At 36.7% G+C, this 13,649-nt stretch overlaps 2 protein-coding genes across 2 annotated transcripts in view; one reads left to right on the plus strand and one right to left on the minus strand.

Moving 5' to 3' along the window:
• Positions 1–461: 461 nt before the first annotated feature.
• inha (inhibin subunit alpha) lies at positions 462–2,826 on the plus strand. The gene is made up of 2 exons (XM_077199189.1): positions 462–918; positions 1,490–2,826. The coding sequence occupies exons 1-2, from the start codon at positions 609–611 to the stop codon at positions 2,221–2,223; spliced, it is 1,044 nt and encodes a 347-aa protein (XP_077055304.1). The 5' UTR covers positions 462–608; the 3' UTR covers positions 2,224–2,826.
• Positions 2,827–2,843: 17 nt separating this feature from the next.
• gjc4a.1 (gap junction protein gamma 4a.1) overlaps positions 2,844–13,649 on the minus strand; it is a 34,663-nt gene continuing 23,857 nt past the window's right edge. The window contains exon 3 of the mRNA XM_077199188.1: positions 2,844–4,811. Within this exon, the coding sequence (XP_077055303.1) occupies positions 4,798–4,811 (14 nt within the window). The 3' untranslated portion in view covers positions 2,844–4,797. The remainder of the gene's footprint in view (positions 4,812–13,649) is intronic.

Consider the following 13,649-nt stretch of genomic DNA (forward strand, 5'->3'; position numbering starts at 1 on the left):
TTCTGTGAAACATAAAATAAAAAAATTCAATGGTCACCAAAATGGTTTGTTTACCAACATTCTCCAGATATATTCCATCCAATCAAATTTGTTGGGGCTAAACTCTGCATTAAGGTGTCCCTCCAAGAGCAGGATTGGACACTTCTGACTTATAATGCACAATTCAATAACATCACATTCACATAATAAATATTATAGGCTTCTGTTTTTAAGATTAGAAACATGGGATAAACATTTCAAGCAGGAATAATACAAGCATGATTCACTTTTGTGAAGAAAAAAAAATCTTATGTTATACTGTGTCAATTTCTTCCAAGGACAAGGGAACAGGGAAATAGACCATATCCAAGAATTGTAATCTCAAAAGCTGTTTTATCCTGTCCAGACAGTGATAGCATGAACCCAAACAAATAGTTGCCATTTGCTAAAGTGTAAAAAAAAAAAAAAATTATTCTAAAACGTAGATCTGCAAGAGAGAAGACACTAAACCTAGCTGAGCTTAATTACAGCTCTCTCTCTCTCTCTCTCTGTCTCTCTCTTTTACCTGAAATAGTTTTTTTATTTTTTGTCATATTTAGTTCTGCTTTATCCTCTGTTGAGTTTTGAGGATGTTGACCTGGACCAGCTGTTTATCTTCATTTGCTTGTGCCCTGATGCTGTGGGCTATTTTTTCACCTCCATTTGTCCAGGCCTGTCAAGGAGATGAATTACCGCGTGACATGGTGCTTGGCTGGCTGAAAAGACGGATCCTAGAAGGTTTGGAGATGGATGAGCCTCCTCTGCCAGTGCTGCAGCTGCCAACAAGGCAGGCGGTGAACAGAGTTGCTCAGCATTTAGCTTCACGAATGACTAGGGAGACAAGAGTAGGAAGAAGACACCATCAGGAGTCTTCACAGATTATTCTGTTCCCAAGCTCAGGTAAGCTCCAATAGCTTTCTTAGAGAAATATTACTGCTTCAACATGAATAACATAACTAAATTATAAATGCTATTATAATCATAATCATATCATATATATTTAAAATATAAATATTGTAAATACTCTGTCAGTCAAATCATCATTTGGTGTGAAGCAACACAGAAATTTGTACTCTTGTAAAGACAAGGCAAGGTCAATACAAGTGCGAAACCTAATGAAATATAGGAATTTTATTTAATGGTTAAGAGGTGTTCACTATAAGGTGGAAGGAAAATATGTTTTAACTATTTTCTTGATACATTTACATACATGCATACATGTACATACATACATCTACATACATGACATTTTAGTCATACAATTTAAATACTTTTAAAAAATGGTATAAATGCTCTTAAAAAACATATGAAACCAACATTTTTTGAAAAATGTATGATTTTCTTTATCGTGGACACAGTGATCCGCCTAAAGCTGGAATCATTCAATCACATTTTAAAGCAACAGGGTTATCTTGCCATGTTGACGTTGTTTCATTTGATACACATTCAGACCTTTCTTATTAACTTTCAGAGTCTACATGCAAGGATATCCCTTATCCCTCCTCAGATGCTGCATCCCGTCACTTTACTTACTACTTTCAGCCCTCTATGGACAGCCAGGACTCTGTCATCACCTCTGCCCACTTCTGGTTCTATGCTGGAGAGACCATCGTTTCTAGCAACATCTCAGCACCCCTTTTCATTCTCACTCATTACCAGGAGCTGCTCCAAGCATCTGACAGTCCAATCAAACGCTGCCCTGATGGCTGGACCACCTATAAGTTAGCTCCCCATCTCCACATTGCCATGGCTGATGGCCCTTTCATGCTGCAGGTCCGTTGCCCATCCTGCAGTTGCTATGATTCCGAAGATAAAACACCCTTTCTGCACCTCCACACACGCTCAAGCGGCCCTGACCGCTCCCGCAGGGCGCCCAAAATCCCTTGGTCACCGGCTGCTATCGAAAATCTCAGGAGACCTGCTTCTGAGGACGCAGATTGCAGAAAAAAACAGATCGAAATCTCATTCGAGGACCTTGGTTGGAACAACTGGATTGTTCATCCTAAAGCTTTCACATTTTACTACTGCCATGGCAACTGTTCCAGCACTGAGCGCACTACCACCCTACTCGGGATCAACCAGTGCTGTGCCCCTGTTCCAGAGAGCATGAAGTCCCTCCGTTTCACCACCACCTCTGACGGGGGATACTCATTCAAGTACGAGACCCTACCTAACATCATACCAGAAGAGTGCAACTGCATTTAACACTCTAGAGTTGTTTAGCTTTAAGATTATCTGTAAGAGGTGTGAATGTTTTTTTTTTTTTTCATACACAAGTCAGTTATTTTAAATGCTGTGTGGATTAAGAAGATACTGTAGATAGATAACCTCTACTTGTAACTTTTACTTTATCAAATTTTAACCTTCATTAACATGACAACTTTGTTGATAGAAAAATTAACAAAAATATTGGTCTATAACTTTTTTTTAAAATTTCTTTATGCAAATAAGATGGCTAGTACTAAATTAAACGAGTATGGGGTCTCTGCGGAACAAAAGTGGGTATTTCTAAATTTGTGAGTGTTTTCAAACTGGTGGGTGTTTGTAAATCATTCAATGAAAATTATACCATTCACCCGACCTGACCCCAACCCTCAACCCTACCCTCACTGAGACGTGGGCAAATCGGGTAACGCGGTGAAAACGCCCCTCTGTTTATGGCCTAGCCCCCTGATCTGGTAACTCCTATTACTGTCCTGCAGAGACCCATACTTGAATTAAACAGCCATTTGCAGAGTAAAGAATCTTAACCTTGTACACTAATTTAAAAAATGCACATTACAATAAAGAATAAATGTTTTAAAAAAAGACATTGTGTGTCATTATTATGTTTTTTTATACTTTTTATTCATTTTTACCGAAAGAACAAAATAGAAAATAGAGTTATCCTATGGGCAACTAATGAACAGTATATGATTATGATTCAGGCAGCATTATAGGTCCGAAGTCAGATTGGATGGGAACATTCAGAATAAATCCAGTTCGAAATCATACAGAGGCGTCTGCTCTCCAATTGTTCTCGTGGTACTTTGATGTCATACACCGATGGGTATGCGCAGCACTGTTTCAAGTCAAATGTGCAACTAAAACATGCAGTGTTGTTGGGGGTTCTCCAGTTCCAGGGTGAGAAACGCTGCCTTAAAGCATAATGGGTTATTTAGCAGATGCTTTAAAAAAAGCTACAAACTACTTGGATAGTCCCATAAAGTATTTTAGGTTTGCTCAAGGGTACAGTGAAAAAGAATGGCTCTACAATAATTCAATAGAGTAAGACCTTTGAACTACAAGGCCAGATTTTTTTGCATACAATTGTAACATTCTGGTTATAATTAAAATGATTACTGGTGAAGTTAAGAAACTATGGACACATTCATTTTATATAGGCATTAAAAAGTGTTATGTGTCACTGATATACAGAAGGTATGCAAAGTGACTTACAAATGAAGAAAAACAGAATTGAATAAACAAAATGAGATGTTAATTTCGAACATATTGTCAAAATACTATTCATTTAGTATTTTAAAACTAAATAAAAGGTCTACAACTTTCAGTTAAAGGGAGTTACCCTAAAATGAAAATCCTGTCATTTTTTTCCTAGTATTTTCCCAAACATTAAAAAAAAATCTTTCTTCTGCTGAACACAAAATATATTTAGAAGAATATGAGTATACCAAACACTTGATGGGCCCGATTGACTTCCATAGTATGGGAAAAAAAATACATTCTTTAAAAAAATCATCCTTTTTGTTCAGCAAAAGAAAGAAATTCAAACAGGTTTGCAACAGCTTGAGGGTGAGTAAATGATAGAATTTTCATTTTGGGTTAAATTATCCCTTTAAATATTACTTGGATCACCAAAAAATCCACAAACAGTGTGCATCTATATCATGTCATTGCAAAATCTGAAGTCCCGGTAAAAAAATAAATAAACAGAAATCCCATGTAAACCACAGACACTGTACCAAAAGTAAAGTAACACCATGTGGCATACTTGCACCACACATTTTTATTTCTATAATAATACAGAGCATGAAACCTTTTAATAAACAATTCAAGCAATTTCCAGTTTCTTCGTAGTTTTAAAATCTGGTCAAATCCACATGTATTGCAATTATTTTTTTCCTATGTTCTAAATACAATGTCAGTGCTGTTTGAAAAGCACCCTCCCATAACTTAAGACATTTACATACAGGACAATGTTACAAAAATATCAGAACACACAGGCAGACTTTAACCAAAAGCAACATAACCAAACACAAACGCTTCGGGGTTTTTTAAGACAAGGATATATCTTTCTTTCATTGTAATGAACTGAACAGGAAGACTTGTTTGTTTTTGGCTTCAATTTATACAGATTTGCTAAAATGGACAATAATTAGCAATCATGAAAATATCTTCGACATTACAGTCAGGGAATGTATCTTTTTCTTGTGCTGTTTTTATAAAACCATGTGCACAAAAATTGCTTGGACGATAAATGGTACAGTAGTGTGAATTTTATGAACTGGTGTTTTTCTTGTCATTATATATGGCAGCTATGTTTTAATACTGTAAATAACACTTTTCTCTAATATGCAATTAGAGGAGAACACACAAAATGTTGTCAATAACTGCTCTCCATATTTATGTGCATCTCATTCTTGAGTTAGCCCATTCGATGAAGAGTCAGAAGAACAGGAAAAACACAAAATCTGGTCAACAACTGCCCTCCAAAATGTGCATCTCAGCATGGAGTTGGTGTATTTTTGATGGAGAGCCAGCTGAATAGGAAAACATGCTTCAATCACGAGTCTCTTTAAAACAGAAAAAGAAAAATATAAATTTTATTAAATATCCACCAATTACTGTATCAAAAAAAGAGTTCAACAAAGTACAAAAAAAAAATCACATTAGAATTGGCGTTTTCTGATGACATGCCCTCCATATTTGACTAGAAATAATTATCCATATCTTATGTACAGGGTTTGAAATTATCCTTTACTCACATATCTTATGTACAGGGTTTGAAATTACCCTTTACTCACCAGTCAATTTGGCTACTAAATTGAGTTATTGCACATTCAGAACTTCTACTATCCAAAACAAAAATATCAGAAATAAACCAGATTATTAAAATCCCAGTTTTAAATATGTTTATTATAAAATCTGATTTTGAATTATTGAATCACATTCTGTTTTATGACAGTCAATCATTGTTTGTGAAAACCATAAAAATTAAAGAGTATTAACACAAAGTCAAGTCAAGTCACCATTTATATAGCGCGTTTAACAATATGGACTGTTTCAAAGCAGCTTTACAGTGATAATAGGAAATTAAAGTAACAGAGACTTTACAGTGGCTTTGTCTTTACAGCAGCTCTAGAATGAAGTTATTGTCCAGCTAAAGTTAGTTTTGATTGATTCACTTCTGTCGCAACGATCATTAGTTATTAACTTAGGGGCCACTAACATGACACCTTTCTAACAGAAAACCTTTAATGCGACCTGGCCGATAATTTGCATAAAACAATGCCTGGTGGCTATGAGAAGTTTTTATCGCTTCTGTGTAGCCAAGTGCATCGGAATTATCCCGACAACGTTTTATCAGTTCAATACTAATTGACACTTCAGGACTGCATTGTCGTCGTGTCCAGGCGCAGGTCCTTCATCAGATCCGGATACGGGCTGGATCCGGTGGACTGTGGTAAACCTCGGGATAAACAGAGAGACTAATATTAGCGTAGACGCCATCCTTCTTATGATGCACAAAGTACATCAGGATTTATGGGAAGTGTTCCCGGTTCCGGCTGATCTAAACTATGCAGCCTAACATTGAATTATAGAAGTCTATAATGTGTTATGTGTATGCTAAGCCAAAGAGATGTGTTGTTAGTCTAGATTTGAACTGACAGACTGTGTCTGCTTCCCGGACAATGTTAGGAAGATTGTTCCAAAGTTTTTGCGCTAAATGGGAAAAGGATCTACCGCCAGCAGTCGATTTTGATATTCTAGGTATTATCAACTGGCCGGAGTTTTGAGATCGCAATAGACGTGAAGGACTATAATGCGTTAGGAGCTCGCTCAAGTACAGGGGAGCTAAACCATTTAGTGCTTTGTAATTAATCTGCAATAATCTAAAATGTATACGATGTTTAATAGGGAGCCAACGCAGTGTTGAATGAATCGGGCTAATACGGTCATACTTCCTGGTTCTGGTAAGAACTCTAACGGCTGCATGTTGGACCAGCTGTAGCTTATGTATTAAACGTGCAGGGCAACCACCCAGTAGAGCATTACAATAATCTAGCCTTGATGCCATGAACCAATTGTTCTGCATTTATCATTGAGAGCATACGACGTCATTTAGATATATTTTTAAGAGGCAAAAAAATGCAGTTTTACAGATACTAGACACGTGACCTTTAATTGAAAGATTGGTATCAAAGAGCACACACAAAGTGAATTCAACCCATTGAAAAATTCTGCAAATTATATTATAAAATATTTATTTAGTTTTAAACTCCGAAAATAGCCAATTTGAGTGAATATTTAACGGCAAACATGTAAAAAATTAGCCACAGGGTGCCAATTCATAAAGTGATCAACGGTTTCCTCAAAAAAGTCAGCTTACTGAATTCAGTGTATTGAAGCCTCTCCACCATTGACATCCATTTAAAGAAAGTCAGCCTTTTCTCACTCCCAAAGCGTCTGATAATGAGTGAAATGCCTACCCCAAAATATCATGTCGTAATGACAAAATTATACCCCAGCATATCATTTCATGACGATAAAATTCCCATGAACTTCACATCTGCAAATGTTTCTCATTAAAAGCTTTGGGTTTACTTGGAATGTTGCAATGGCGTCTGTATAGTGTTGCGTAAAAGTCTTGGATACCTGCCATTTAATCAGACACCTAGGGAGTAAGAACAGGTTGAAAAAAAATGATTCGATAGTGATGGTATGCAAAGTGATAGGCAAAAGCGGTCACACATTTGACGAGAAGCGAAGTGCCGCTTAGCACCATGTGTTTAAAATTCAAACACATTGTTTTCTATGAGTGCACTGTGAATGCACACCAGCAGTGCCACAGGTCTGTCCGCAGTGCAGCACCGACTAAGAGCACCACTAACCTTTTTTCGTTCCATTACATTATATATTTGTCCCAAACCACCATTAATGTAGCCTACATAGGCTACTGACTTCACTCTGTACTGCAAGATACATTTTGTTTTACATTCATACAGCTTGAATAAAGTCTAAACATACTATAGGGGGAAAATTATAAAACGGTTAGTTCCAATCCTTGATTCAGATTGGTCAACATGTTTTATTCACGATAACACATGGCTATAACCGCTTCACCCAAAGGTTCTGTGCATCACTACACAACACCCCTAGCAACCACTCTTAGCAACTTAAAACATGGTTGATCTCATGAGATGCATTGATGTTGTTCATTAAACCTAGAGTAGATTATTATGTATTATGAGAGATTGAGTAAGCGAGTGTAGGGGAGAGCCGGGACGATTGAAACGTGGGACAGATGATCATTGAGATTTCCTTGAAAACCACTCACATATGTCAAAGTTAGTCAGCGCATACTCAATGCCGACCAGACCCACAAAAACATTTCTTCTTTACATCATGCCGTTTTAAAGTTAGAGCCGGAAAACTGTTTTTGAGTGTGGTAAGTAAATTATTTTGTGCAGTACTTTTTTTTGACTGACAAGTGGTATTTATTGTTTCATGTGCCATTGTAATGATAATACAGCAGGTGTTTTAATATTGCAACACACCCTTAAGTGTGCTTTATCAGAGTTTTTTTAGTTTAATTGCAAAACAGGTTTAACTGGCAGGAGGCGCTGTCAGTACGTTTGAAACAAGTGTTCATAATTTTGTTATGTTCATAATAAAAGGATATTCAACTAGCAACCACTCAATATGACTCAAGGAAGAAATGTAAGAAAATGAATTGTAAACTGATTTGTCTTTCTTCGTCAAAATAGCCAATCAGATTACGCACTTATTAAACTTATTATCGCCTATTGTCTATTGGTCGACAGAACAAAAATGGTTGATATGAACCTTTAAATTTGGTAACACTTTATTTCAATTGTCCACTTTAGACATTCTACTAACTATAAGTAACTTTGCAGCTACGTCAACTAAATGTCATTAGAGTATTAGTAGACTGTCTGCTTAATATCTGCTAACACTATATTTTGTTGGTCCCCCAACAGACATTCTACTGACTATAAGTAACTTGGCAACTACAAGTCAACTTGTTCTCCTAACCCAAACCCTAACACCTAACCATAACCTAACAGTAAACCTCTACTGACAGTCTATTACAGCCTACTAATATTCTAATGAGAGTTAGTTGACATGTAGTTGAAAAGTTACTTATAGTTTGTAGAATGTCTAAAGTGGACTATCGAAATAAAGTGTAACCAAAACGAGCATTAGATGAATAGTTGCCGGTTAAACTGTTATGTTTCATCCGTCACACCCGTGTGTTTCAATCACCCCGCTCATGCGGGACAATTTAAACGAAGCACAACTACCGTTCAAAGTCAATTTTTACTTAAATCATTCTATATTTGTACCGAATAAGGGAAGGCAAGTTTATTATATAGCACATTTCATACACAATGGTAATTCAAAGTGCTTTACATAGAAGAAATTAAAATAATCAAAAGAAATCAGAATAATTAAAACTGTTTAGAATAAAAGATAAAATACAGAATAATTAAAACAGTTTAGAATAAAAAATAAAATAATAAAATAAAATACAGTAAGAGCAGTCGGACGAACAGTGGTACAGTGCTCATTCAGTAAATGCACAGATAAACGGATGTGTTTTGAGTCTGGATTTGAATGTGACTAATGTAGGACCACATCTGATCTCTTCTGGAAGCTGGTTCCAGCTGCGGCTGGCATAGTAGCTAAAAGCGGACTCGCCATGCTTAGAGTGAACCCTTGGTATTTCAAGCTGATGTGATCCTAATGATCTGAGTGATCTGTTGGGTTTATATTCACTGAGCATATCTGCAATGTATTGAGGTCCTGGGCCATTGAGTGATTTATATACCAGTAATAATACTTTGAAATCAATCCTAAATGTAACTGGCAGCCAGTGTAAAACCTGAGGACTGGTGTGATGTGTTCATATTTTCTGGTTCTGCTCAGAATCCTAGCAGCAGCGTTCTGTATGAGCTGCAACTGTCTTATGGTCTTTTTTGGAAGGCAAGTGAGGAGTCCATTACAATAATCCACCCTGCTGGTGTTGAAAGCATGCACAAGTTTCTCTAAGTCTTGACTGGAAACATACAAAGCATCTAATTCTTGCAATATTTTTCAGGTGATAGTATGCTGATTTAGTTATTGCTTTGACATGACTACTGAAACTAAGGTCTGACTCTAGAGTCACACCAAGATTCCTAACTTGATTTGTAGTTGTTTGACCCCTAGACTGAAGGTATGCGTTCACCTTGAGAACTTCATCTTTGTTTCCAAACACAATGACTTCAGTTTTGTCTTTGTTTAACTGAAGAAAGTTTTGGCACATCCAATTGTTTACTTCATCAATGCATTGGAACAGGGAGTTAATGGGGCTGTAATCGTTAGGCGATAGGGCTAAGTAGAGCTGTGTGTCGTCTGCATAACTGTGGTAAGCGATTTGGTTATTTCTCATTATTTGGCTCATTAGGAGCATGTACAGGTTAAATAGGAGTGGCACAAGAATTGAGGGTAACACTTTAGAATACGGTTCCTTCGTTAATGAATAACTACACAAGAACCAATGAGTAACACAATATTAACAATCTAGTAACTATTATTAACTAACAAGAAACTCTGATTAACGAACTAGTAAGTAATAGCGCACAGATGAAAGTGGTAGTTCACTATTAACTAATCAATAACTACTATTTTTTTAATGCTTCCCAGAGAACTACTGAAAAAGTTTATTAACAATCTAGTAACTACTATTAACTAAAAATAAACTCTGATTAACGAATTAGGAAGTAATAGTGCACAGATGAAAGTGGTACTTCATACTTCTATGGGAATTACTAATTATTCGGATCCGTATTCTAAAGTGAAGATCATGGGAACTAACTAGTAATGACTCAAGTGTTACTACATGATCTAGTCATGATTTGTGCAACCAAACACAAAAGTCATTTCGAGCGTTTGAGATTTTTGGTGAACTTTAGTATACTTTTAGAAAATTTCTTTAGAAGTATTGTAACACTTGAGTCATTACTAGCTAGTTCCCATGATCTTCACTTTAGAATACGGATCCAAATAATTAGTAATTCCCATAGAAGCATGTACTAACACTTGAGTCATTACTAGTTGGTTCCCATGATTCTTACAGTAGTTACTAATGAAAAGCCAATAAAGTGTAGAATCTTCTCACTCACAAGACACACACACACACACACACACACACACACACACACACACACACACACACACACACACACATATATATATATAAGCTAGGAGACATACATAAAAACATATTTTTTTGTGAGGTAAGTTAAATAATAAATTCACTCTATATGGTATTTGGATGTCTGATGACTCAATATGTTCCAGTCGTCACCGTGACTCTAGTGATTCAATGTCAGTCCAGAGGAATGCCGGAAAAATGGCCACAGGACAAGTAAGGTCCAGACCACTGTATTTAAAAATCCATTTCTTTAAAATTATTCAGTTGATAAATAGACAGCATAGGCCAATTATTAACAGTCTGCTGTGCTATTACATATTGATAATGTAAACAACCTTGTGTATTCGTTTACAGTAGCAGTTCAAATGTTAATGTAGTGCTAGCCATTTATCCTGCATTGGTTATCGATTAGTTTTGTATGAATTATGAAATTTTTCAGTAGTTCTCTGGGAAGCATAAAAAATATAGTAGTTATTGAAGTACCCCTTTCATATGTGCACTATTACTTCCTAATTTGTTAATCAGAGTTTCTTTTAGGGTTAATAGTAGTTACTAGATTGTTAATAAACGTTTTCAGTAGTTCTCTGGCAAGCATTAAAAAATAGTAGTTATTGATTAGTTAATAGTGAACTACCACTTTCATCTGTGCGCTATTTCTTACTAGTTCGTTAATCAGAGTTTCTTGTTAGTTAATAATAGTTACTAGATTGTTATTATTGTGTTACTCATTGGTTCTTGTGTAGTTATTCATTAACGAAGGAACCGTATTCTAAAGTGTTACCGAATTGAGCCTTGAGGGACTCCACATGTCATGGATGTCCACTCAGACTTATGATCTCCAATACTCACATAATAACCTCTCCCTCCTAAGTATGACCTGAACCATTTTAGGACTATCCCAAAAGAGCCTGACCCAGTTTTCCAGCCTGTCAAGAAGTATGTTGTGATCGACAGTGTCAAATACAGCACTGAGGTCGAGTAGTACCAGCACTGATAATTTGCTTGTATCAGTATTTAAGCGAATATCGTTTATTATCTTTATGTCTCTGTGCAGTGATGCGGTCAGAAACCAGATTGAAAATGGTCAAAGTATCCATTTGAGCTTAAGAATTTTTTCAGCTGATTGAAGACAACTTTTTCAATGATCTTGCCTATGAAAGGAAGATTTGAGATCGCTCTATAGTTGTTTGATATGGTCTTATCCAGATTGCTCTTTTTCAGGAGGGGCTTGACAACTGCAGTTTGGAAAACTCCCAGAGAGAAGTGATGCATTTACCACTTCTAGGAGATCTGCTTCTAAACAGTTAAACTCACTTTTGAAGAAAGATGTGGGAAGTGCGTCAAGAGCACAGGTTGATGTTTTAAGGTGCTGTACAGTATCTTCCAAAATTTTGCCATTAATTTCTTCGAAATCAGACATAGTGACTACTTTCTCAGGCTGTGGTCTGATCTGTCTGACCCCAGCGCAACTCATGGATGAGCTGATCACCTTTCTGATATTATTGACTTTCTCAGAGAAGGAAGCAAACTCACTGCACTTGCTGCCTGAGAGCATTTCACTGGGAATCTGGCTTGGGGGGTTTGTCAGTCTCTCTACAGTAGCAAAAAGAGTGCGCATGTTGTTTATATTTCTGTTTAGAATATTCGAGAAGAAAGTCTGTCTAGCTTTGTCTAGTTCCTTATTGAAAGCATGGATGCTGTCTTTGTAGATGTTATAATGGACTACAAGTTTTGTCTTCCACCACATGCGCTCTGCTTGTCTGCATTGTCTTTTCATATTTTGCACTGCTGTTGAGTTTCTCCAAGGTGCTTTTTGTCTGCCATTCTTCTTCCTGACTTTCACAGGAGCAATATCATCAATTACACTCTTAACTTTTGAGTTAAAAGAATCAAGTAGAAAATCAACAGAGTCAGCAGATATGCTAGTTGTTAAAGATATGGCCTTCATAAATAGTACACTAGTGTTCTCGTTTAAGCATCTCTTCTTGAAAGACACAGATCTAGCTTCAATGGCAGGAGAGATCAATATATCAAAGAAAATACAAAAATTATCAGACAGTGCTACATCCTTAATAACAATTGATGAAATGTTTAGACCCTTGCTGATAAGTAAATCTAGAGTGTGTCCACGTGTATGTGTGGGTCCATGTACATGCGGAGTCAAATCAAAAGTTTTTAAATCAGTTTTGATTTATTTTGCCATATTGGTTTCTGCATTATCTATGTGAATGTTAAAATCTCCAGCAATGGCAAAGCAGTCAAACTCTGAGGAAATTGTTGATAACAATTCTGTAAAGTCCTCAGCAAAGGCTGGAGAGTATTTTGGAGGCCTGTAAATAATGATAAGTAAAATGTGTTGAGCACCTTTTAACACAATACCCAGATATTCGAAAGTCGGGTAATTCCCAAATGATATTTGCTTATATTGATAGACATCTTTATAAAGAGCAGCTAAACCTCCACCTCTTCTGACAGCTCTGCAGACACTCATAAAAGTAAAGTTAGGAGGGGCTGTTTCATTGAGGACAGTTGCACTGCAGCTGTCTTCAAGCCAAGTTTCATTTAACAACATAAAATCCAGGTTGTATGTGGTTATTAAGTCGTTGACTAGAAGTGATTTATTTTTAAGTGAGCGGATGTTTAAAAGTACTTACTTAACAGTCTTATTTTTTGTCCCCACAGCAATCTTAGTTTGTCGTGTAATAGGCACCAGATTAGATGGGTTTGCTGTACGGCTTTTGAAGGCCTTAGACTTTCGATCATGTAATCGTACAGCAATAGAGAAAGATACAGGCACACTGGGTTCCCGCTTGTTCTGTAAACATTTGAGAAAGTTATTGTTGTCATAGCGGGGACCCGACACATATCACTGAGAGCTGGTATCAGTTGAATAACACATGATACTAAGAGAACACATATGTGAGTTGTTGATCACAAAAAGAAAAAACATCTATCTGTAACCTTATCGTTACGTCAGATGACGACGAATGGGGTTTCGCTTAGAACACCTATCGACTTCGAGTATTACAAAACGAGCCAATGGCAAAGAAATGCCATTGGTCTGCGGAATTTGCATAGCGTATCTCCGCCTTACCTCGTGGGTATAAAAGGAGGACGCCGGCAACATGCAGATAAGTTTCTTCGCTGAGGAGCCTAGACTGAACTCAGGCGATCCCCGCGGCACAGCGGA

Source organism: Siphateles boraxobius, unplaced genomic scaffold (assembly GCF_051911475.1).
Source record: "Siphateles boraxobius isolate OS27281-9 unplaced genomic scaffold, OSU_SipBor_1 41, whole genome shotgun sequence".
Lineage (NCBI taxonomy): Eukaryota > Metazoa > Chordata > Actinopteri > Cypriniformes > Leuciscidae > Siphateles > Siphateles boraxobius.

Bases quoted from the DNA above. Each gene is read 5' to 3' on its own strand.
- inha (XM_077199189.1), top strand. From the start codon at position 609: ATGTTGACCTGGACCAGCTGTTTATCTTCATTTGCTTGTGCCCTGATG. The intron at 919-1,489 runs GTAAGCTCCAAT...ATTAACTTTCAG, and splicing joins TATTCTGTTCCCAAGCTCAG to AGTCTACATGCAAGGATATC.